Source organism: Rhinolophus ferrumequinum, chromosome 11, assembly GCF_004115265.2.
Source record: "Rhinolophus ferrumequinum isolate MPI-CBG mRhiFer1 chromosome 11, mRhiFer1_v1.p, whole genome shotgun sequence".
NCBI classification, from domain to species: Eukaryota; Metazoa; Chordata; class Mammalia; order Chiroptera; family Rhinolophidae; genus Rhinolophus; species Rhinolophus ferrumequinum.
The window spans coordinates 22,528,268-22,554,850 of record NC_046294.1 but is presented as its reverse complement, the minus strand read 5'-3'; the positions used below and the strand labels follow the sequence as shown (position 1 = coordinate 22,554,850).

The 26,583-nt window shown below is 41.1% G+C and overlaps 1 protein-coding gene across 2 annotated transcripts in view; it reads left to right on the top strand.

Moving 5' to 3' along the window:
- The first annotated feature begins 11,729 nt into the window (after positions 1-11,729).
- TRIM44 (tripartite motif containing 44) overlaps positions 11,730-26,583 on the top strand; it is a 102,327-nt gene continuing 87,473 nt past the window's right edge. The window contains exon 1 of one of the 2 annotated variants that reach the window (XM_033119431.1): positions 11,730-12,552. In XM_033119431.1, the coding sequence (XP_032975322.1) occupies positions 11,881-12,552 (672 nt within the window). In that variant the 5' untranslated portion in view covers positions 11,730-11,880. The remainder of the gene's footprint in view (positions 12,553-26,583) is intronic. The other variant, XM_033119430.1, reaches the window with a different exon arrangement.

Sequence of the window (26,583 nt, the reverse complement as noted above, 5' to 3'; positions counted from 1 at the left end):
TAGGGGTTTTGAAAGGACTAAATGATTTAAAAAAAAAAAAAAAAGGATGGTGCTGAGAGCAGTGCCTGGCCCATAGGCATTTATCAATGTTGATGACACATAAGAACCTGAGACAGACCATAAGCCACTCTATCTCTAGCCTAGACTGCAGCCCAGACCTCCTCTCTGTTTTGCTTATTTTCCTTCTCTCCATGGACTAGAAGCTAAGGACCCCTAGGCTGTTTAGCAGTGAATTCAAGAGAGTGTCTCTCCAAGTGGCAAGAAGAATAAACTCTGGTGGGGTGAGCAATTGGCGTCCTCCTTTCTTTGTTAAGGAGTTTTCTTCCCCTGCAGCGCTGTCGTCTTCTCTCATTTCTCATCAGTGCTCCTGTGGCAGAAAAATTCATTCCCCTTTCTAACTGAATCACATCTTTAATAAAGCTATTGTATTTGACCACAGGCTTAGGTAACGGTAATATAATAAGAGAAGATCATTAAAGTTCTATAAAGCAAGATTTCAGGTCCCTCATTTCCAGTGTCCCCGAGCCTTAGATAGGGGATAAACATTTTTTAATCAAAATCTAAATAACAGCAAACCTCACTTTTCATTTCAAGTATTTTTCCATTTAAGTATGTGGTGTTTTCTAATTTCCTGTGTAGATCAGATGGACGGTAAAAGTTTTTGGGCTTTTTTTTGTTTGTTTTTTTCAGTTTTCAGGGCACTTTTCTGACTGCAGTTCCAGCACATGTCTTTGGTAAGGTTGTCAGATAAGTGAGCCAAGAATGATTAAAATTCTGGAGACCGATTTGTAAGGGAACAAGAAAAAAATGAGTACTGGGAGGTAAAAGCACTTATTGGAGGGATAAATGGGTAAGTAGCTCAGAAAGACAGGACAAAAGCAGACATTAAATTATATGATGCAGAGAGTTATGGGTGGAGACATTTTTATAGAGGAAAATAGAGGCTTTCTCGTCCCTGCTTATGTTTATAGGAGGAACAGCAGTTAAGGGCATACGCACTGAAGTCGGAGGCAGAGATTCAAACTTTACCTCTGCCGTTTGCCAGCTGGGTGGCTTTGGACAAGGAACCAAGCTTGTCTGAGCCTCAATTGTCTCATCTGCAAATGGCAATGATAGAAACCTAATTATTCATACGGTGATCGTGAGAAATCAAGAAGGGTAGTGCATTTAATGCACTGAGCACAGTGCCCCGCACATTAAAAATTGTATATTTCTTTATTAACGTTTGTGGGGCTACTTCTTAATAGTACCGTATTTTGAGTAATGAAAAACCTCCGACGGCATTGTTCAAAAAGAACTTCCTAAGACCTTTTGAAACAGCCTGGGTTTAGGTATAAGAAACCTAATCATGGGAGCACTGATCTGCCTGGGAGCAGGTCAGTGAACTGGGAGCTGACACTTCATTAACATTGTCATTAAAAAATAATTTTAACTCTATTTTATGGTCTCCAAGGTGCGTATTTTCCCACATTTTGACATCTCTTAGATTGGGACGTTTTATAATCCCTAGCTTTTTTTTCTTTCTTAGTGCTCCATGGGATGATGGAGCATACTCCCATTGGCATAAGTATTTCCACGCAGATAAAATGAGTGCATTTGCAACTTTTGCTGATGTGCATATAATGTAACAGCTTGCACTGAGCAGTTGTTTATTATGTGCTCAGCTCAGTGCCAAGTGCACTATTGCATTTAATCCTCACACTGAGTCTCTAACGTGGGTGTGATGCAACCCCCATGTTACAAATAAAATAACTGAGATTAAAGAGGTTAAATAACTTGCTCAGAGTCACCCAGCTTAGTTGATGATAGAGTCAGGATTCAAATCCAGATCTGTCAGGTTCTGAACTGCTTGCTCTTTTAATCTCCATGGTACACAGCTTCCACTGACGACAAAGGCATTTTCCCAAAATATCAAGTTTTTTTTTCCCCTTGCATGACTCTGTTCAGCCCAACTCTGCCTCTTACGTCTTAAATGTGCCTTCAGGTAATAATGATTCCTGGATGAACCCAAAGCAGACATGTTTGGATCCTTTTAAGAGTTTTTCCTTGTTGGGCATTTGCTCAGTCACTAAGACTTTAAGGAGGGAAATAAAAAAGTCTCGAGTTTTCACCCCACACAAGAGCTATAATCAAGACACATCCCACCCTACCTCCATGCACTGTGTACTCCCTCGGGATTCACAGGCTCTTCTCACCCTTAAACTACCTTGTGAAGTGAAGAGTGGGAATTGCAGCATTGTGGTTTAGCAAGTTTATATGTGTCTTGCTGAGCAAGGAGAGAGAAAATAGGAAGGGAAGAGGAATGAAAAAGAAGGGGGAAACAGGAATGAAATTGGACAAATGAGTAGTAAAATGCTGATCTATTATTTTCGGACTAGAAAAACCGAAGGCTGCCTCCCTAGTCACCTTATCAGGAAGACTACATTTCAATTTACCCAGGACAGTTCTGGTCCATGAGTCGTGTCCTGGTATAATTGTCAATGGTGCTCCATTTCACTGTCAAGGTGTCCCAGTTTGGATAATACATCATATGGTCAGCCCCTCCATCATGGCTCCTCAGTCCACCACTTCAGGTTTCATGGAAGACAACAAGCTACTAGATGCTATGAAGTGTTCTGAGGACATCAGCGTCTATTACACAGTTCCTGGCCTCACCAAGGCCATTGCACAGTAGGGGAGAAACGTAACAGCTTTCTGATGTACGAAACACAGCAACAGAGGCACTGCTGGAAACAACGGTGGGCAGCTGCTGGGGGTAGAAATGAGCCAGTGCATCACAGGCAGAGGGAACAGCAAGTGCAAAGGCGTAAGGGCACGGAAAGGTATGGCATGCTTCCGAGAACCATAGTAACCAGTCTCTCCCAACAGCCACACGTGAGGCAAGGTTCTCCCCCAAATTACATTTCTGAAAAGGGCCATCTAATATAATATTTTTATTTCTTTCAAAGCAGCATTATATGAAGTGATGTCCTGGTTATTTTATTTGAAATAAAATGAATTACAATTTGGGGAAGAAAATGAAATTAGTTGAAAGAGAGAAAGAGAGAGACATGATCTAAATACTTAATGCATATTTAGTACGATTCCTTGCCTGGGATACGTTCTCAAAATATCATTATAAACTGGCCTTTTAAAGGCAATTAAAAAACACCATGTGGCTACATCATGGAGAGTACATATATACATGTGTATATATGTATTCAGTCAGCAAGCTGAAATTTGGTGTTTCTGTAATTTCAAAAATAGGACTTTTTGAAATGTCCTACGGTTATATAAAGGTGTGTAGGTACATGTGGCTGGCTTGTGATAAGCGTTCCAGTGGCAGCATCATTCACAGTTTCAAAAAGTTCTGTACATTACACACAATGTAAAAAAACGTAAAGACAATATACTCTGAAAATCTGCATCTTGTCACTCTAGTGATGATGCAGAAAGACACTATTGTCATAGCTGCCAGTGAAGTTACACTATAATTATTTCATGAAATTTGAGAGGCAAAAAGGAATCGGTATTTCTAAATCAATATTTTATGTAATATTTAATTTAAAATGTTTAAATTAATATGTTAAATATACAAGTAGAGATTTAAAATTTTCAGCAATATCCCCAAACATTTATACAGATTCAAGTTGGCCACAAGAGCTTTTTTGGCTGGTCCTATCATGAGAGAATGAAGGAATTGCTTTACATGTAGGATCACGTGAGGTTTAGCTTATACTGTGGCTTGTTCTATTGGGGACCAGCCTGTAGTGTTGGGGGAGTAGCAAGAGATGAAGTTGGAGAGGTGGGCAGGTGGTCAAATCAGGGAAGACCTTGTATAAGATGCTAAGTCTGCAGTAGCAGTGGAAATCTACTGATGTTCTTAAAATGAGTATATCTTAATTAAGTTTGCATTTTGGAAGAATTATTTTGGTGGCAATGTAGAGGGGGAACCACAAATGAAGAATGTCAACTTATGCTAGAAATACAGGTGCACTGCAAGCAGTAATCTCATTAGTCTTATTTTGTGGTTGCATCCTAAGAGCCTAGAAGAGTCAATCAAAATGAATGGCCCACTCTGAAACTACCCGTTCTCAGTCCTCATTTTACCCTCATCAGAACAGGCTAACTCAGGAGTTCCAAAATGGCTCTTCCCTTATTGACTGTGTCTGTGGCCCCTCTAGTTTATCTGTCTTTCCTGAACTGAAGCCTTTTCTTCAAACCAGTTCCACTCTTCCAATGTCTCACCAGTATAGGCTAAACAACTACGCTGACAATATATTTATTACCTTAAATGTTTTTTGAAAAGTTACCACTTTTAGGGAGCATACTTAGGGGTAATAAGTCATCTGTTACTTGCCCGTCCCCCTCTACTTTTAATCATTTCATTATGGTACTTCTCATAATACAAATTTCTTTATTCATGGTTAGGATTCTAAATTGAGACAGGATGTTGAGAAAACTGTTTCACTCTACAGAAAAAAAGATGAAATTGGATTTCTACCTCAAATCGTGTACAAAGGTGACCTCTCGATGGACCATAATGTGAAAAGCAAAACCATAAAGATAAAAAAAAGATGTTGGAGTATATACTTATATGATCTTGGAGTAGAGCAGGACTTAAACAGGATGGATTTGACTACACCAAAATATAAAATCTCTATTCAAAAAGGGTACCGCTATAGACAGTGCTAATGGACAGACGACAGACGGAGAGAAGTTATTTGCAATGTCTAAAACTGACCAGGGTTAATCTGGAAGGTACAAGAAAATCCTGCCAAACAACAAGAAAATGATAGAGAATGCAATAAAAAATAGGCAAAAGCTAACAATAGGCTATTCACTGTTGAAAACAATTTCTAGGCTGAAGATGGAGCTGCTCCTGCTCGGGGTGCCATGTCCGCAAACTGAAATTTGGTGTTTCTGTAATGCTCTGCTTGACCAGAAACAAAGTTTATTCAGTCAGCCAATCCCCAAACAGCGAGCCAACTCTGGGCTCTATACTTATTTCCTTCTTCCTTGATTTTTCTATTTAAGGTCAGATATGCAACACCAGCCAATCACGCCCTGTTTCCCCATTGCTGCTTGGAACTCTCCATAAAAGTCACTCTTTCCCCAAATCCTTTGGGAAGTGTGCTCACTGCTTGTGAGGCACTGTACTCCCCGAATCCGTGGATTGTTTTCCTTTGAATAAAGAACATCAAACTCGTAACTAAATTGTTTCAGTTTTGTCATTTGACATCACATAACAAGAGTAAAAAGAGCTATTTGTCTTTATTAGTAACCCAGAAATGCAAATGTAATACCACAATGAGTTATCACTTTATACCTCTTAGATTGACAAAAATTAGAAATTCAGATAATACTTCGTGTCAAAGAGTAGATTTCCAAGATTTTAACAGTCACAGCATAGGGTGAAAAAAAGAAAGAAAGAAAGAAAAAAAGAAACAGAAAGCATTTTTGTGTGTCATATTTATGTAAAGTTGAACACATTCATAAACAAAACAATGGAATACTTTTTAAAGATACATGTATGTCCAAGGCCATTTATCAAACACATTAGAGAGAGTGTCTGTGGGAAGAGGTTGGAGGAATGGGAATGGGGTTTGGTGATAAAGGAAAAATAAAATAAGGTTAAATCAAAATAAAATAAAATAAGAAAGTTGCCTTGCATGAACCAAAGACAGGGTATGATCTCAGTAGTATGATTAACTAGCCTCTCTGCACTGGAGCTCCAAAATAAATAAATAAAGGGAAGGAACAAGCCTCAGGGAGATTTTCTCTCCTAATCCCTGATTTACAAGGGCAGTGCACTAACCGCTAAAATACAAAGTCTTTAATTAGTTCCTGTCCATAGGTGACTGCTTTTCTAACTGGAGTGATGGAAGGCGAAGTTAGGGATTTTTCTCACTCCCAAGGAGTACTGATTTTCCAGATGATTAAGTGTCTGCCCTTATTCCCTGCAGCCCACTCAGATAAAAGTCAAGACCACCCCTAAGAAAGCATTTACAAGGAGAAGTTCGAAAAACATCATTTTGCCAAAAAGAATTAGAATCACCCAGGGATTAGGGAGTTGGCTTGAAGGCCAGGAAGGAAGTCAGAGATTAACTCAAATTGACTGGATGTTCTTCTAAATAACTCTCTTGGCATTTAGTTTCCACGCTGTTAAAATAGAGGCATGCACTAGCAAGGACTTTGTAAAAAAGTATCTAAAGAAAACGGAAACAAGCATCAATGGAATCTTTTGAATGCTTGGGGTGAATGAAATGGTGGTTATGAAAATGAGGTATTTTTATTATTTGTGATGGTTACGGGAATTGTTTAACACCATTTAGCAAGTAACATACTAAATGAATGTACTGAAATTAAAATGTCTTGATAAGAGCTTATCTGGGGTTATCTTTAGATGTACTTATTTTTTAAGGGGTAAGAATGTTTACAGCATCATAATATTAACAAGCAGTGAACCATTCATTTCTAAGAACTGGACAAAATGAAAATGTTCAGAAGGATGTCGGGCCAAGGAATCATTTTGATATCCATCTCCAATGGGCTTCTGAGGAACAGAAAGTCAGGCTCAGCCATAAAGCCTTCATTCTTAATATTTTGGCAGAGTTGGGATTGGCTAGGGGATATCATATTTCACTGCACTGGCTTTAATAGGATAAGATGTTGGCTAATATGATAACAGCATGAGGTGAGCTTTAGTGATCTCAGGAGCTTGGGACGGGGGAATGAAATCAGTCACTGAAATGACAGTCTAATTACATAAGAATGGGACCAGCTGAGAGGGTGCAAATACCTTCCCTAAAGCAGTGGACTTAGAAATTCCACCCTCTTCTCCTTTCAACTTCTAGAGGTTTTTCTGAAATTAAATGTACTGTGTTATGAATCTTACTAAATCCAGTTTGTCTCTTTGGAACAGGTGAAGGGGACAAAAACTGATTTCACAGCTGGAAGGAAAATACAGGTAAGGTTCCTGGGAAGCAATTAGTCAATTTGGGGGCGTCACATATTCATACGTAGTTAATATGGTAAGATGGAGTCAGGTCTGAGTTTGAATCCCAACGCAGCCATCTGCTGGCTGGGAAACTTTAACAAGTTTCTTCACCTCTCTGAACCTAGGTTTCCTCATGTATAGAGTTCAAAATGCCTAATAACTTAAGAGCTATCAGCTCCATAATTAGCAGACGCCAGTTCATTTTAGGAATACACCACTTATTTGTCCAAGTTCCACATGCACTCACAAAACAGTATCAAATGCAAACTGCCCTGCTGCCCCACAGCTACTGCCAGCTGAGTATCTTGGAGAAGGCTTGCAGCCGTGGCTAACCACAATGCGAAGACAATGCCAATATCGAGTGTGGTAGTCAACCCCGAAGAGATTCAAAGTTTGGAGGTAATTTATTATTCACTGATAGACAATAATACGTATTTGCTATGAAGAGTGAAGTGCTTCCATAACGAAAACCTAAAATGTTGGATTGGCTTTGATACTGGGCAGTAGGAGAAGCTGAAAGGACTTGGAGGAAAGGGTTAGTGAAAACCTGGAGAGTCTTCAAGAAACTGTTAGAAGAATCCTGATGGCTTTTGAGAAGGCTGTAGATTAAGGCTTAAGGAAAAATGAGAAAAATGTTACTGGAAACTGGAGGAAAAGGGTCCTTGTTATGTAGCGGCAGGAAGTTTAGCAACATGTCAGCTGCAGTAATGTATAAAGTAGAAAATGTGCTTAATTAGTTGGGTGTTCTAGTAAGTGCATTGCCAGGTAGGATGTCGAAGGTGCTGACTGATGTCTTCTTCCTGATTATTGCAAAATGTGAAAAAAAAAAAAGAGATAATCTAAAGAAGGACTTAAAAAAAAAAAAAGTATCCTAAACTAGCTACATTTGAAAAATCCCATCTTCTCTAGATGGGAAATAATGTTAAAATGAAGAAATGGTTTTCAGTCAAAAGTAAATTTCAGGATGCTGCAAGAAAAGCATTATCAAATGATGAAGCTAAGAGTGTGGCTGTAAAACCCTTTGGTCATACCTCAGAAAGATCTGCAGCAGTGATTCAGAGAATCATTCAAATGAAAGGGCTTCAAAGAAACTTAGTAGTGTTGTACCTCAGCAGTTTCAGTAGAGGGACTCTCCAGAGTAAAGAACGGCTTATCTTGAAGACATTTGTAGGTATTACTTTTGTCCAATGAAGTAGTGCCCCAATAAGATTCATAGGAAACTCACAACATTTTAAAAGGAATTATATTGGCAGAAACACTGACAGCATGGACTAAATGGGACAGAGACAGTACAGAAAGAAAAGGGTCTTCAGGCTGCCCAAATTCCACTGGCAGAAAACAGACTCACAAATTACATAGCTGCAAACATGGGCTATTAGTCATAGAAAATGAAGGATGACTCAGAGTGTGGAATCCAGAGCTTTGAGGGTGAAGTCAAATGCCATGGAGAGTCACTCCAGAAGTAGGAGTGAGCAGTAGGATTGAGCCCTAATTGAAGAACTTTGAACATGCGTCCAACTGAATTTCAGGATTGCTGTAGACCGGTGACTCCTCTGTGGCTCCTGTCTTTTCTCCTTTTAGAACAGGTGTGTCTGTATCCGTTAACCTAAACCTGTCGCACCATTGTATGTTGGGAGTGTGGGAGAAAACAAGTATTCAGATGAAAAGGAACTATATTTGATGAACTGCACTTAATACATTACACTAGGAGCCTCATCCACACCTGGACCTGATTTAGGAAAGACTCTGGACTTGAAGCTGATGATGTAATGGGTTGAGACTTTGGGGATCTTGGGAGGAAGTGAACGTATTTTGCACTTGAGAGAGACGTGAATCATTGGGGCCAAAGGGCAGAATATGGTAGCCAGCCTCAAAGATGGCTCCAAAGATCCCTACCTCTTGGTATTCATGCCCTTGTGTAGTCTCCCCCAACAATGAATAGAGCCACTTTCTGTAACTAATAGGCTATATCAGAAATGATGAAGTGTGACTTCTGAGTTTGGGTCATAAAAGACATTGCATCTTCCACTTTGCCCTCTCTTGGGTCACTGGCTTTGAGAGAATTCAAGTGCCATGTCATGAGGACACTCAAGCAGCCCAATAGAAAGTGGTGACTCTTTCCGCCAACAGCCACGTGAGTGAGCTATTTTACAAGCAAATCCTACAAGTCAAGTTTTCAAGTGACTATAGCCCCAGTCGATATTTTCACTGAAATCTTTTAGGAGACCCTGAGTTAGACCACTCAGCTACACCACTCCCATATTCTTGGCACACAGAAAGTGTGAGATAATAAATGTGTATTGTCTTAAGCTGCTATGTTTTGAGGTAATTTTCTATACAATAATAGATTAATATAACAAGGTGGGTTGTTTTTTTGTTTTGTTCTGTTTTGTTTTTCAATCTCTGCATGGTCCCAAAGATTCCAATTCCTGAGGAATCAGACTGTTTTGATTTTTGTACAGAGGGGTACAGAGGTCTGTCTCACTGAGTCTGCCATACCTCATCACGAGAACTTTATGAAGTCCCTTTTTAGCGGTTCCATCAATTTCTGTCTCTAAGACCCTCTCACCACAGAGGGCTCAAAGAAGGATTGTGAAGTGTCAGATATTGAACTGCAAAGTATGATATTATAACTTTCTGTCAGGTAAAATTAAGAACAAACAATAGCAACAATAATGGCAACAAAAAGACACCTTTCCCTCCTTCCCTCCCCACCAAAGATCTCCAACACAAAAAAATATTCTTTAAGACATAAAAAAAGTTGTTTTCATTGAAAAAAAAGTTTTCTCAATGTGATGACATTATATTTGTAAAAGTTATTTCCTCGTAATCCTAGGGAGGTGAAAATTAGTATATCTAGAGAATAGTGTTTCTTGTTTTCTAACCAAGCAAGAAACACTATTTGCTAGGTGTACTAATGTTGATGTTTGAGTTGACGTTTGTTGAACATTTTTTTTCAGAATGCTGCATCAATCCCTCTTTTGAATGCAGACATAAAAATAATTTCCAGAGAAATGAACTGGAGAAAAATAGAAATGTGTCGGAATTGGAGCAAAACAAACCTGCCTTTTCTTTCAACATTCTACAGAACTATCCTGAAGTTAAAAACACCCAAAGATTTCTAAAAAAATAAATCTCTGACAAAAGCTGCACAGAGACTAAGTATACATTATATGTGGAGACATTACAAATTATTTTAAATGATTTTTACCCCACCCCATCCCCTGGCATTTTTGTAAAGTTCATCTGGAAATCCTAGCTCAAAATTATCCAAGGAAGTCAATGGAAAACAGACATCATTCCATCCGCCTCCATTCTTCTCAACCACACCTCAGCCTCTCCCCTAATGAGATCAAAATGTTCTTTTCTCTCAAAAATGCAAAACAAAAGCTCTTCAATGAATGGAGAGACATAAAGAGACATGGGGAGTTACACTACCAGCAGCCAGCCAAAAATGCTCAATGTGTTAAAAATGTCTAAAACCTCTTTCAAAGGGTCATTATGTGCATTAAATATAATTTGTACCGATAATAATAGTTAAAATGTAGTGAATACTTCTATAAGTCAGGCACCTTTACATTTCATCCACAAAACAGCCCCATGAGGTAGGTACTACCATCATTTTCACTTTATACATATACATTTATATACATATATATGTGTGTGTGTGTATATATATATATATATACATATATACACATATATACATATATATATATTTAAAGTGGAAAACAGAACGATTAATTAACTTCACATGGTCACACAGCCAACAAGTTGTAGTGGCAGGATTTGGAGGTCCCCAGGCAGTGGATCTTCCAAAACCGTTTTATTAAGAGCCGCATAAAGATACAGCCCGATTCTTGGCATTTTAGTATTGGTTAATAAATAATAGTACCCTTCCATCCTTTGGAACTCAATCTGAATCTAGACGGTCTCCTTACACACAGGCAAATGACTGCACCCTGGAATTCTCGTGGGATAAATACTGTCTCTCTCCACCTACCTCACCTGACATCTCAGCCAAACCCGAGACAAGCTCTCAGAAAAAGGCACAGAGGTTCTGAGCCCCTAGGAGGCAGGAATGCAATCAGACTGCAAATAACAAAGTGTAGTAATGCTTTCCGTCGAAAATGTTTGCTCAGCCTGAGATTCCCTGAGCCTAGAACAAACACAACCCTTCGCAGGGCCCTCTGGAAATCCCAAGCGGTCAGATTCAGTCCGGTAAACAACACCTAGTCCTGGCACCTTGCAGAGCGCGCAGCAGCGGGCACTGGAAAGGTTGGCGACAAAAGGGAAGGAGAGACTGAACTACACACGTACACCTGCCTAGTGGCTTTTCAAAAGTCAGGGAGGGCGTGGGGGAAGTGAGGCCCAATTCCCGCCTCCGGAGTGAGCGGGGGATCTCTGCCCTCCTCCCCCTCCTTCTGTGGATGCGGAGCCCCCGCGGGAAGCGCAGAATAGGGCCATTGCCACTTTAAATGACTCAGGAAGTGAAAGGAGGCCGCCTGACAGGGAAAAGGAAAGTGGAACCGGGGCGGCGCGGGGACCGCGGCGCCGCGATCTCCGCGGCGTAGCGAGAGCCCGAGCGGGCAGCACGGCGCGGGTGCAGACCGGGCGTGGGGTCGCCGCGCCGGAAGTGCTCCGGCCGCCCGAGGAAGCGCAGCGGGCGCGGAGCGGCCCCCCTGGCGCGAAGGCCCCTCTGCTCCCGGGCCGGGCAGGGGCCGCCTGGAGCCGGCGGCAGCGGCGCCGCAGCCCCCGGCCGCTCCCCGACACGGCGCGGCCCACGCGGCCGGCGACTCCCCGGGGGAAGACCGGCTGGGGAGGAGGACGAGAGGAGGCCGTGCGGAGGCCAGGCGGCGAGCGCGGAGGCCCTGAGGTCTGGGCTTCGGCACCGCACCCACATGGCCTCCGGAGTGGGCGCGGCCTTCGAGGAGCTGCCACACGACGGCACGTGTGACGAGTGCGAGCCGGACGAGGCTCCCGGGGCCCAGGAAGTGTGCCGGGAATGCGGCTTCTGCTACTGCCGCCGCCACGCGGAGGCACACCGGCAGAAGTTCCCCGGGCACCACCTGGCCCAGTACGTGCATGGCTCCGCCCAGGCCTGGACCTCGGGCGCCCAGGGGGACAGCGAAGGGAAGGAAGACGTGGAGGCGAAGGGGGACAACGACAGAGATGTAGAGGTCGAGATGGGGGAGGAAAGCGAGTCCGAGGAAGACAGTGAGTCCGAGGAAGAGAGCGAGACGGAGGAAGAGAGTGAGGATGAGAGCGAAGAAGACAGTGAGGAAGACAGTGAGGAAGAGATGGAGGACGAGCAAGAGAGTGAGGCGGAGGAAGACAACCATGAAGATGGAGAATCTGAGGCCGAGGGAGAAACGGAGGCAGAAAGCGAATTTGACCCAGAAATAGAAATGGAAGCGGAGAGAGTGGCCAAGAGGAAATGTCCGGACCATGGGCTCGATTTGAGCACCTATTGCCAGAAAGATAAGCAGCTCGTCTGTGTCCTGTGTCCGGTCGTTGGGGCTCACCAGAGCCACCAACTCTCCACTCTCGACGAAGCCTTTGAAGAACTAAGAGTAAGTATTGTGCATTCAGAGCATAGCGCTAGAGGTCAGGACACCCGGGTTTCGGCTCAGGTGGCATAGCTGTGGCCGTATGCACTTTTGTCCTGTCCCCCGAAAGCTAGTATGTTGAACTTGTTGGGAGCAGTGCTTCTTCACTCTTTGGGTTGAACTCCTTAGAGCATCACATCAAAGTTCTGGACTCTGATCCGAGAAAAATGTATGTACCTACAAAAGCTAGTACACAATTTCGGGGAAATGGCCAGCCTCTGGGCGCTGGGTCCCAGGTAAAGCATTCCTTGGGAGTTTTGACCCGACTGCAGTCACTCAGTCAATGCCCACAGCGCCAGCATTGTTGAGATTCGTGCCTTGAGTTAGGGTTCTTGCTAAGGCATTCTCCTAGCCGACTTGAAAACATGGGAAACCATGATTTTACCAAAGGAACCCAAGCAGGTGGTTCCTCTGTAGTATAAAGACGCCCCGAGGTTGTGGGCTTGCGAAGAACTTCGCGTGTGCCCTGAGTTCCTTTTAGGGTCTTCATATTTGATACTTATTTGGAAGGGAGGATGAGAGGCTGGAGGCAAACTTGGGATGGGAGTGGGGGTTCCCATGTCCTCCATCTTTCCTAAGAGGGCAGGGTCTTGATCCTGAACCTTGCAGGTCCCCTAGAACACTGCTTGTAAAGTAGTAGACATTAATAAATATTTGTTGAATGAATGACTTTGCAAATGATTTATCTTTTATTTGTATTGTGGATGGTTACAATCTGAGAGAAACTGCTGGAGTTCAAGTTTGAGTGGACAGATCACTTCATTAAGTGATTGGTTCATTAGTGAATCACGTCATCGTATGAAGACTTGTGTTTCTCTAGGGATCCCTGTAATTGCCGGTGCTGCGATAACAAATACTTTGATAATGAAAATCCCCTGTATTAAGATTTTCCCTTTTCATTGTAAAATACACACTCAAACTGTAAAAACATGTAGTCTAACAAATACTTAGGAAGCAACTACTGATGTAACCTCCACCCAGATTAAGAAATAGAATATTAGTAGCAATATTGAAGCCCCATGACCTTTTCCAATTATAACCATCTCCCTTCTCCAGAGGCAAACATTGTTCTGACTTTTGCAGTGATAATTTCCTTGCTTATCTTCATACTTTTACCACATATGTATGCATTCCTAACTTGACACAATTGGTATCATTAATTCTTTGGGGTTTTTCTTCATTTTTTTCAGCATTGTGTTGGTGACATTCATCCCGTGGGTGGCTGTTTGTTCCTTGTCATTGTTGTATAGGATTCCATTTTATGAGTGTGCCGCAAGTTGCCTGTTCCTGTTGGTAATGAACATTTGATTTCCAGATTCTGGAGCTTCCAGCTATTATAAACAATGTTGGTATAAGCATTCTTGTTTATGTTTCCAGCTGCACATCTACATATATTTAAATGGAATATAACCCTAACGGTGTGATTGTTGAGTCATAGAGCGCACATCTTTGATAGTACTAGATGTTGCCAGCTATTTTCCAAAGTGGTTGTACCAATCAGTTTGCATTGTCAAAGGTGTTTGAGCGTTCTTGTTGCTCTGTATCTTCACCAACTTTCTGTTACAAAAATTTTTAATTTGTTTATCAATCTTATGCTATGTAATACCTTCTGGTGGTTTAAATTTGCATTCCTCTGGTTACTGATGACTTTGAGTGTCTTTTGTATTTCTTCTTTTGAAGTGCCCATTCAGGTCCTTTGCTCACTTTTCTATTGTGTTGTGTATTTTTTTTCTCATTAATTTATAGGAGTTCTTATATATTTATTTCTGACTACGTTGTTGTTTATATGGGTTGCATGTGTCTTCTACTCTGTTTTCTCTTTTTAAAACATTGTGCCTTGAGTAGAAATTCTTCACTTTAATGTAGTAGAATTTATCAGTAATTTCTTTTATTGTTAGTGCTCTTTGTGTCTTGTTCCACTTAATATTGCTTTTTGGGTAGTGGATGTAGGGGCTCAATTTCATTCCCGACCCCACCCCACCCCCACCACGTACAGATAACCAGTTGCTCTAGCAGTGTTAATTGAAAAGCCTATCCCTTCTGCACTGATCTGCTATGCTACCTGTCATATATCAAGTGCTCATATGTGTGTGAAGGTGTTTCTTGGCTTTTTTATTCTGTACTATTGATCTATTAATATATCCCTGTGTGAACAACATGTTTTCTCAGTTACCATAGCTTTATAACATGTCTTAATATCTGGTACAGCAAGTTCTACTTTGCTCTTGTAGAACAGTTATATAAAATAAGCCTACAGGACTTTTTTCTATTGTATTGAATTTATAATTCAATATATGAAGAATTAATACCAACAAATATTACAACAAGTCTTCTGATTCATTTTTTATTGCCTCACAATAAAGGTTTATAATTTTTTTCTAAAAAAGATCTTGTACATTATTATAAAATTCATTCCTAGGTACTTACAATTTGGTAGTACTGTAGAAATTGTATATAGAGATATGATTAACTTATATATATTGATTTCTGTATTAGAGTATCTGCTAAATTCCCTTACATAGTCTTGTAATTAATTTATAGATTAATTCTACATACCTGATCATATCGTCTGCAAAGAGGGGCAGTTTTTGTTTCTTTCCAATCCGTATACCTGTTATTTGTTTTTTCTTGCTTTACTGCTTTGGATAGGACCTCCAGTATAATGTTGAATAGAAATGATAGGGATATTAATTCTGGCCTTTTCCTAATTGAGGGATAAGTTACAGCATTTCACAAGTAAGTGTGACCGTAGTTTGTTTGTTTTTCACAGATATATTTCATCAGATTAGAAAGTTCCCTCCTGGTCCTAGTTTGTTAAACAGTTTTTCTTAATATTGAATGGATACTGAATTTTATCACAGATTTTTCTGCATCTGTTGGGATGTTTGTGTGATTTTACTCTTTCACTATGTTAATGTGATTATTTACATTAATTTAAATTACATTTAAAATTAGTAATATGTTCACATGGCTCAAAAATCTGTCTTTCGCCTTTGCCACTTTCACCTGGTCCCCCAAACAACTATTGGCAACCACTTTTATTAAAAGTTTTTTGCTTATTCAAGTGTTTTTGTTTTTTTGTTTTTTTTGGCAAATATAGACATGTGCATATATATGGTCTTATTTCCATCCTTTGTGTCATTATTATATTGTACAATTAAAGACCTTGTGTTTCTGTGATAAACCCAGCTTGGTCGTGATGCAGTAGCTTTGTACTTTTGAGTCTAGTTTATTAATAATTTGTGTAGGTTTTTTTTCATCTGTACTTAGGGGAGAAATTAGCTTGTAAATTTTCTTTCTTATATTGTCATGAGATTTTGCTATCAAGGTTATGTTGGCTTCATCAGTTAAGTTGTTTGCTCCTCACATATTTTCTTTTTCTTTCTCTTTTTAATGCTCTGGAAGTGAATGTATAAGATTGGAATATTCCTTCCTAGAATGATTGGTAGCAATGACCATGGAAGCCATCTGGACCTGAAAAGAGAGGGAGAGGCGGGAGAGGAAGGGAGCGAAGAGGAGAGGGAGGGAAGGAGAGAGAATTTTGTTATTTTGATTTTTATACTATTTTTGGGTATGATTCAATTTCTTTAATGGTTATAGATCTGTCCAGGTTGTCTGTTTCCCTTAAGTCAATTTTGATAAGTTACATTTTCCAGAAGTTTGTCCATTTTGTCTAAATTTTCAAATGTATTAGTATAAATTCGTGAATCATATCCTCTTATTATCTTTATTCATAGTAGAGCTATCCTCCTTATTCCTTTAAGAGAGGTAGGCGTGTTCCTTTGTCATCTCTGATAGTTCCAGTTGTAAAGACTTTGTGGATCCCTCTCTGCTATTGTTTTTAATAGTGTTTTTCATGTTTCATGTTTCTTTAAGAGTAAAACTTGTTTAGAACCCTCTTAAACTAAATTAATTGTGTGAGACCAAGTTTTCAGGCGGTATCTGCCCCAGTTTATAACCTCTTAAAGATGTTCCTTTCATCCCACCTCAAGCCATTCTCCAGCCCCCGCAAACCCATTTTGTTCAACTCCAAGGCACCACTCCCCACATTTCCCTTTGGAGGGTGAGATAATGGCAAGTTTAATTTAGTTTGCCTTTACTCTGGGGTTTTGCTTTGTAGGGGGAGGATCCCAAGTCTGTTGTATGGAAAGAGTTTCCTTTAAATGTCCCGCTCTGAGCATGCCGTAGGCCTTGCTTTCTCTTACTTTCTCCTCCCCTGCTGCCTCCCTTTCTGCCCCTAATCAAATGCACAGCCCAGTTTCTATCGATTAGTAAATGTCCCGCAATCGAAAGGTGCTTAATGTACTCTGCTTATCTTAACATTGGAACAATATTACTAACTACACTGTAGACCTTATTAGAATTTCATCCATTTTTCCTCTCATGACTTCTGTACCAGGATCTTATGGCCACATTACATTTTCTTATTTACGATGATGACCTTGATAGTTTTGAGGAGTGCTAGTCAGGTATTTGGTAGAATGTCTCTCAGTTTGGATTTGTCTGATGTTTTTCTCATGGTGAAACTGGAATTATGGGTTTTTGGGCGATATAAATATCTTTTGTGCTTTGCTTTTTTTCAATTAGCAGTATATCTTGGAAATTACTCCATAGATCTGCTGTCTGTGTATTTATTTATACTAAAATTTATTTTACAGCTGCAAATACTCAGCTGTAAAATTGTGTGTCTCTCATTAAATTCTTAATTTATGATATTGTGTATTTTACTCTAGAGTTTGGTTACTACTTAAAGATCTTTTTCGGAATTTTGGGGGGTCTGATTCTTGATTATATGTCACAGTTTTGTGATTTTTAAAAATCTCATAATCTTTCATCCAGTACTAGACATTGTGTTTAAAAGAATTGTAGACCCAGAGTAATATTTTTTTCTCCCCATAAAGGGCATGCCATTTGCTCTGTTAGGCACCTGGGTTGAGAGGCTCATCGTTTTGATCCAATTATGGTTTGATCTTGGTCAGAGGTTGGTTGCAGCTTCAATTAGTTTCAGTTCACCTCTGGTTTCACATGTTTCGAGGACAATGCACATTTGCTTATTGGCAAGAGAGTAAGTCTCTTGGAATATTAAAAGCGGCTCAGTGTGATGATGATGAGAGAAGAGAATCTGTTATACTGCATTCATTCATTTATTCATTCCGCACGTACTTACTGCGCGTTGGTCAAGGGCGGTTGCTTCTAAGCACTGGGGGTATAGCAGTGAGAAACATGGAAAAAGCCCCTGCTTTTACTGGAGTCTACACTATATTAGAAGGAACTAGAGAAGAACAAATAAGCAAATAAACATGTAATAAGTGTTATAAAGAAAAAATAAAACACAGTGTGAGATTAGAGAGGGACGGGAGTATCCTAGCTCTGCCACTTGCTTTTTGACCTTGGGCAAGTTATGTAACAGTTTGGCCTTGTTTCTATATCTCTATATAGATACGTTTCTATAAAATGGGTGTAAAATTAAGAAATAAATAGGATTTTTGTGAGAATAAATGACTTAATTTGGGATAAGATGCTTAATGCTTAACACATTGAAAGGCTCAATAAACGTTAGCTGTTGTTTTTATTATGATTACTATGAGGAGTCTAGCTAAACATACAAGTCTCGAGTTGAGTTTGTACAGTATGTTCTGATACCTCAGTGCTGAATCAGGCTGTGAGTGGCTGGTATTGGGGGTAGGAGGCCAAATTGTTGTCACAAGCTGCTGACACTTAAAGCAAACTTCAGAATAGGTCAGAATGGGCAGAAAACCAGGGTGACTGTACAGCAAGATGGGATGAGGGCAGAGACAACCTGAAGGCTAGGCCAAAAGAACGAAGGTGAACACCCTGAAGGGAAAAGGTTAACACTTAGTCACTGAAGTGGCATTTAAAGTTCTGCCTTTCCTGCTGTGCTGTATTTCTACTTTCGCTCCAGATGATTTGGTCTCTGAAGGATTTCGTGGGTCCAAATTTGAATTGAGCCTGTGCTCCACCTTTATCACAGAACTATAGTTACACAGCCCAAATTAGGACCTCTCATCTGGGTCATAACTTCTCATCTCAGACATGCAGGTTTCTCTTAGTGTGACCGTAATTTCTGGCCCTAAAAATGGGTCATTGGGTCTGACAAAGGAGCTTGATCAGGTTTATGAATTTATTCACATGAAAATTCTTAGGTTGTCAAGGGACTTTTCATTCATAGTTACATTTAATGATTCCGTTTTGTTGAACAGTGAAAATGCAATTAGATATACTCAGAACTGTAGACCGGTAGCTTAAAAAAATTATTTTGGGTGCGTCCAGATGGCTCAGTTGGTTAGAGTGCGAGCTCTGAACAACAGGGTTATTGGATCAATTCCCACATGGGCCAGTGAGCTGTGCCCTCCACAACTAGATTGAAGACAACGAGCTGCCGCTGAGCTTCTAGAGGGTTGGCTGGATGGCTCAGTTGGTTAGAGCGTGAGTTCTCAACAGCAAGGTTGCCGGTTCATTTCCTATGTGGGATCGTGGGCTGCGTCCCCTGCAACTAAAGATTCAAAACGGCGACTGGACTTGGAGCTGAGCTGCACCCTCCACAACTAGATTGAAGGACAATGACTTGGAGCTGATGGGCCCTGGAGAAACACACTGTTCCCCAATATTCCCCAATAAAATTCAAAAAAAATTTATTTTGAACATAACCTACAATAGGGGAAATATATTTTACCTTGTGACCTTTTACACACACACACACACACACACACACACCTTTTAAATAACTCAAATGGAACCCTGTTTACCTTACTACATAAATGTGTTCTGTTTCTCTTCTATTCTGTTGTAAAAAAATTCTGCATTCTCCCACTAAATTGATGTTATTGCACACCCATGGGTCATGTCCTGTGGTTTGAAAAGCCCTTGTCTAGTTCACTCTATGATACCTGAAGAAAAGGTGGAGTCTGATAAAATGGCCAAGGGAAAAGTGCTTGGCAGAGTTCAGGAAGTACTTATAAGCATCTTTGGAGTTCTTAATATGGCTTTGTTATGGACAGACCCAGAGGTTTTGAAACCACATCCCTTGCCGTTTAAGATGGATATTTGGGGAGCAAAACGTTCGTTTAAGTGATATTGGGAACAACTTCAGGGGGAGCTGGTGAGGGGACACTAGTCGCCTGGTAATTGGAAGGATACAGGCATATGCTCAGAACCGCGGAGACTAGAGGGCGGGGAGGTGGAGGTATGCCCCTGCTGTATCCCCGAATGGCCCGCGGCTCTGGCTCTTCAGCCAGCTCAAAAGAAGCAGCTCTGCTCGGGAGGCAGAAGGTTGGAAGTCTGCGGTAATGTGCCTCGTTACATTTTGTATTATTCTTGTCAAAGGGATTTGGGGGCCTGTTCTCAAACCATGAAGCACTGGCTACCCAGTGGTCCAATGAGAGTCTTATGTAGAAGAAGACAAAAGCTGTAAGCCTAGTTTAAGGGAACGGGAACGGCTTGGTGTCAGTTGAAGCCACCCCAAATGGTTCTGTGGAAAGTTTCTGTGAGGCCTGCAGTTCCAGAATCCCCCATCTCAGTCTACCCTTCAAAATGTCCTTTCTTCACCTGTAGGAAGTCTCAGAAGTCTGCAGTGAAGAGGACAGACTGGGCGCTAGCTTTCATGGAGTTTACCCTCTAGCTGGGGAGAAAGAGTTATTTTGGATGGTAGAATGTACTATGAAAACAACAAGTCATAGTGATGAAAGAGGGAGAGGTGTGGCAGGAAAGGATTACTTTTTGACAAGGTAGTCAGGGAAGGCGTCTCTGAGCATATGACATTGGGGCAGAGACCTGAATTACGAGATCTTGCAAAGATCTAGAAACCTTCCTATTGTGTTAGCATTCAGTGCTGCCTGTGCAAAGTGCAGTGATTCATAGCAGAGATGATTGGTTTGATTCATGTAACTCTTCACAAAAGGATTAGTTGGCTCTCGAGGTGAGAGGACTAACAGTTCTAGCAATTGTAATGTGCTGTTAGCACCGGTGAAAATACTGCTCTATGGAGGGAAGTAGGAGCTTGCTGGGGATCCCTGTTACAACAGCTCAATTTTTCAGGGGATTCCACATTCATGGCGATGGAGCTTTATTGAAGCCTAGAGGGCTTCGGCAGGGTTAAGTGGAGGGGAAAAGCTTCCTGTTGAGGGGCATGGACTCGTCCCACAATGTCCATTAGGAAAATTACACTTCATAATCTAAGAATTAAGAAAAAGTTTGGGATAAGAATGGCGCAGGCAGACAGCATGGTGAATGCAGAGGCTTTAAGGTAGGCGTGAACTTGGAGTGTTGAAAGACAGCAAGGCGGGCACGGAGTAGAGTGGAGTGGAAGAGGGGTAGGAGGTGAGGTCAGCAAAGGAAACAGTGTGTGTCTCACCTTGGTGTCATTTTTATATCACCTGTGGAGGGAGATTCTTGAGAAAATACCTGTGATTGGCCCCCATCAGCCGATCACATCAGAATCTCGGGATGGTCAGGTATACTTGTAAAATGCCTTTCTATTGGGACTTGTCTTGTGTTCGTCTCATGATTAAATTAGGGTTATTTGTTTTTGGGAGGAGAGTCACTTGAGGGTACATACGATCTAGATAACTTAGTACTGTTACCTGGGAGACGGGGTCTGGGAGACAGAGAACAGAAAGTCCTCTGGCACTTCCTGTCTCTCACCCTCTGTCCTGTGGTGTCCCGTGAGCGAGGATCATGTAATGTCCCGTGCACTAGCCTGGAAAGTGCCTCTTTGACCTTCCGTCACTCAGCGGTCAGTTCTCGAGTGCAGCCTGGTTCATGGAAAAGGATGAGGAATATTCCCAGCCGGCACTCATGTAATAAATGCTGCAGCCAGGCACCGTTCTCAGCCCTGTGTGCATAGCAGCTCATTTGATTGTCACAACAACCCTAGAGGTACATTTTATTATTGTCTCTATGTTACACAAGAAGCAAACTGAGGCACAGAGAGATCAAAGAGTTGATCTAGGGTCATACATTTGGAAAGCGGCAGGGCCTAGGCAGGGGTCTGAACAGCCGACTCGAGAAGAGGTCCACGCTTTCCCTGCTCGCTCTCCCAAGAATCCAGTGCCCTCTTTTTCTCTTCCCTGACCTTTCAATCACAATAAAATGGGTTAGTAGGCATTTTATACTATTAGACTATTGCTTTTCACCATCAACGTTGCTGATGCAGTAGGCTTATTCCCTCTGGGGATAAAGGACTATATACCGGTGACACCAGCTTTTCTTGACCGTAGCCCACGACATGGAAGTTGCCCTGTCTGTCCGCTGGTATACCCACCTTTTCTCTTCCCTTGTCCTGATCCAAGACTGAGAAGACAGAGATCAGTCCGTGTCAATGTCCAGGTACCCGAAGTTACAGTTCCGTCTGGGATGACCAGCTCACTTTTATGCTCCCCTTCCTGTTGTTTTAATATCTAGAGCGTGGAGCTAAACTTATGCGGCAGAAGGATGCTTGGAAGAGGGAGACAGAAGAGAGATGAAGAACGGGTAGAACAAAAACTTTAGTCTTGATATGCAGGATAGAGATGAGTGGGATGAGAAACACAGAGCTCTGGTCCTGGGAGACTTAAATCCTTTGTATGTGTGTGTTGTTTTTTAGGGGTGTGTGTGCATGTGTGCATGTATGTGTGTGTGCATGTATGTCTGGGTGCATGTATGTGTGCATGCATGCATTCATGTGTACATGTATGTGTGTGAATGCATGTGTGCATATATGTATGCATGCACACATGCATGCATGTATGTGTGCATGCAGGTGTGCGTTTGTGCATGTGTGTGCGCATGTGTGCATACATGTATGTGTGCATGTATGCATGTGCACACATGTGTGTGTGTGAGAGAGGGAGAGAGAGACTACGACAGAGATCAAGCCAACATGGTATCAGGAAATAAAAATCAATATTGATGCCATTTTAATATGTCAAAAATGAATCAAGAATGAAAAAAATAACGCCAACCAAACAAAATCCTCTAACTATAATGAAGGCTCAGTCGATAAGTTATGGCAAAGAACCATATGGGCAGTGACTCTGTTGCACATTATAATGTGCTAGATTGTTCTTGTTGAACATTTAATTATAAAACTTACTTCAGATGTGTTTAACTCGTTTTTGTTGAGATAGCAGAGTAATTTAATCTGCTTTTAACTTAAATAGAATATTAGAGAAAACATTTATAATAGGTTCAAACTATAGCATATAGTTAGCCTTAGTGTCAAAAACTGGTCTTTTTTAAGTTAATTTTATTTATCTGAAAATGTTTTTAGTACTTATGGTGAGCTGTGTGACCCATTGAGAAGAATAAAGAATGGTTCCTGACATCAGGAAGCTTACAGTCTAATTGGAAAGATAGTCTTTTCCAGTGTTTGTGTGTAAGTATAGGAGGAGAAGTACAAACATACTGTACTTTTTCATGAGGACTCAGAGAAAAGAGAAATTAATTTCTGCTGGAGGCATGGAATCAGGAAAGATTTCTTGGAGGAGGTGGTGTTCGAGGTGGGTCTTCAAAGATGGGCAGGATTTTATCAGGTAGATGCAGACTATTAGATAACCCTTCTCGTGTTCCCATAGGAACAGCGTGTGCACATTTATTATAGCACTAAATAGAGTATACTGTCAATGTTATTTCTTGCCATGTCGGTGTCCCGAGTGGGTTATAAAATCTTGGGTTAGGATTGTATGTTCTTCATCTTTGTGTTCCCAGCACCTAGCACGTGGCCTGCTTGATAGTAGATATACATGAAATATTTGGTAAATTTATGATACGAAGTATAATAATCTCATCTAGTTCTAGGGCATCATTGAAGAACTGAAAGAGACAGTATTGCATAGTGATTTAGTGTGTCAGTGATTACATTAAGTTCAGCTGCATCTGTAGTAAAATAATGAAATAATTTGGAAAAAGCCAAAATAACCGCTGCTCAAACAAGATAGATGTTTATCTCTATCTTGTGTGAAAGAAGTCGGGATGTAGGCAGTAAGGCTGGTATGGAGGAACCATGAGGTTACCAAGAATCTAGGCTCTTTCCAGCCCCCCTCGGCCATCCTTAGGGTGTAATCCTTGTCATGGACCAAGATGAGTCGTGGAGGTGTAGCCAGCACATTCGCCTACAGGAGAGCAGGCATAGGAAAGTGAAGAAGAGCACACCCCTCTATGAAGAGAACCCTCCAGCAGTTGCACACATTGCTGCTTATATTTCACTGAGCAAAAGTCAGTACCATGGCCTCATTTAGTAGCAAGGCAGGATGGGAAACAGTCTTTTCTCCAGGCCACAGTGTATCTAGCTAAAAGCTGGGGTCTGTTACGATGGAAGAATGGGAGAATGAATATGAAGGACCAAGCAGTCTTACCTTAGTCGGCTTTGCAATCTGTGGGTTTGAGTCCTCACTCTGTGACTTCTTAGCTGTGCCATGTTGGGTAATTCACTCTCTGAGTCTTGGTTTCCTCACCTGTAACATGGGTATAACAATTGTTTCTCCCCATTGGGTTATAGAGGAATATAGAAGATCATACATGTAAAGAGCTTAGCACAATGCCTGGGCTATAACAAGCCCTCAGCAATTGGTGGCTCTTACTCTTATTACCACCATAGAGCCATCTGACGCTCTATTCTAAGTTCAACGCCAGACCAGTTAGTCTGGCAGCGGTAGAAGTTCTGGATACCAAGTTTCTTTGGGTGAAAACTGTTCAGCCCCCTCTCCTTCTGCTCCTTCTGCCTGCTCTATTCTGGTGGGTAGATAGGCTGGTGAAAACCTTCTCTTCAGAGGAGAGGCTCCTGCATATTTCAGTGTCCTGCTGGTGCCTTATGCACTAGCGAACCAAAACACAGCTGGTAGCCTAATTTTAGGTTCACAAGTCTTGCTGGTTGTCCTCTTTAAATTCTGTTTTACATTCGGAACTATAGGAAATTTTTATAGAAGCAGAGGGGAGGCGGGGGCAATATACCTTATTCTCTGGTTAGAAAATAGCCTCTGTTTTCTTTCCAGTAGGCAATCATGGGGCGAGATGTTACAAGCATCTCTGCTCTTATCCTCTCTGTACTTTGGGTCCGTGTGAACCTGGCAGAGTATAACCTGTGTTGAGTGGGAGATTCTGATTTCACGCGTGTGAAGAATGAAAATGCTAACCTTCAACTGAGGTTATAAAACTAAGAGAGTCTAGAAACTCTTGTCTGCTGTGGAATTTGTCTGCTGAGGTTCTTTCCAGAGATGAGAATTGTAATAATAATAGTTATTGAGTGGTTTTAGGTCAGGTGCTTTTCATTCATTTTTTTTTTTTTCAGTTGAACTCAGTACAACGCCCACAAGAAGCTGTTGTTATGCCTCTCATTTAGCAGATGAGGAAGGTAATACTCAAAGAGGTTGTGCTTTGTGGAAGGTCACCTAGCTAATAAGTGGAAGGACTAGAATTTGAATCTAGGTCTGACCCCAAACTACATGTTCTTTCCACTGTCCCATTTTGTCTCTATTCTTACTTAATCTTCATACTTAAATCTAACCTTTCTAAGTTGTACACACACTCCTGATGTTTACTGTGAAGGCGTCTAATAGATACATATTGTCTGAATATTCCATAACTATCCTTTCCCTTCTAGCTAAAGTTTTCTTCCTAGATGTTTTACAGAGTGTTTTGATTAGTAACGGATTGTTTTGTTCATTTTTTTCCATTCAGCACTTCTCTAGCTCAGTACTTGATTTACTTAGTAGCCAGTTGCTCAATATATAGTTATTCAATTAATAATAACAATAACAGCAATGATAACCAAAATTTAGTGAGAACTTATTGTATGTCAGGTTCTGTGCTATAAACTTCCTACATATAATCTCATTACATTTTTAGCACAATTCTTTGAGGTAGAGTATTAAGATATTTTTACGTATTGTTTGAAGTTAGAAGCATAACATTTGTTTTACTTTGATCTATTTGTTCAATCAAGTAGAGTAATTTGGGCAGTAGGGAATTTAACAATGAACAATTCTAAGTCCCTGGTCTCGTGGAGCTTATATTGTATGAGCAAAACAGGCAGAAGCAAAGTAAACAGTAAATATTCCGAATAACGGTAAGTACTATGAATAGCAAACTGGGTTCAGGAGAAAGAGAGGAACTGGGATGGGGCGTGAGAGGGAGGCAGATTAAGGATCTTTTGGAGGAAGTGACCTGGGTCCAGCGAGAGCCAGTGATGGCAAGATCGGGGGCGTAGGGGCCCAAGTGGAGGGAATGGCAAGCGTAGGGTCTCCGAGGTGCGACAAGCTTTCTGAAGGACCAAAGGCTGGCTGGACTATAATGAGTAAGGACGGGCAGTGGAGGAGTCACGGTGGATGAGGGCAGACGACCAGGTAGGCCGTGATCAGGATTTTGGATTTTATTTTAAGTGGCCACGGATGTTTAAGCAAGAGAGTGAGTGATCTGATTTATGTTCTTAAAATTTCCCTCTGATTCCTTTGTGAAGGATGGACTGTAGGGTAGCAAGAGTGGGAGCAGTATTGCTGCTTGGATAGGGAGTCGTGGAGGTGCTGCAGAGTAGTTGGACCCGGCATGTGTTTTAGAGTGAGGTCTACAAAGACTTGCTGATGGGTTTTCTCAGGCCCCAAAATGATTGCCTAATATACGAGTGGATTTGAAATTGGAAAATCAATGTGGAAAAGATGGTAGTTTTGTACATGGCATAGGATACTAAAAATTTAGTTCTATTTCCTTTTGACAAGGCTTTGCTTTCTGATTTGATTTTTTAGGAGGACTTATATATTCTATCTTCTAATCCTTTTCCACTGTTTCTCCCAAACAAAACCTGTTTGTAAAAATGACAGAAAGTTGGGTTGATTTTTTTTTTTTTTAAGTACGATACCAACACAAGACCAGTGGAATAGGGAAAAAAAAACAAACAGGCAGCTGATATTCTTTCTGAACTCAGCATCTTCTGATTCTTTGTAATACTTAGGAGCTATTTGAGGATATTTAAGTGACTTACATTTTCATTTCTATTGACCCCGGACT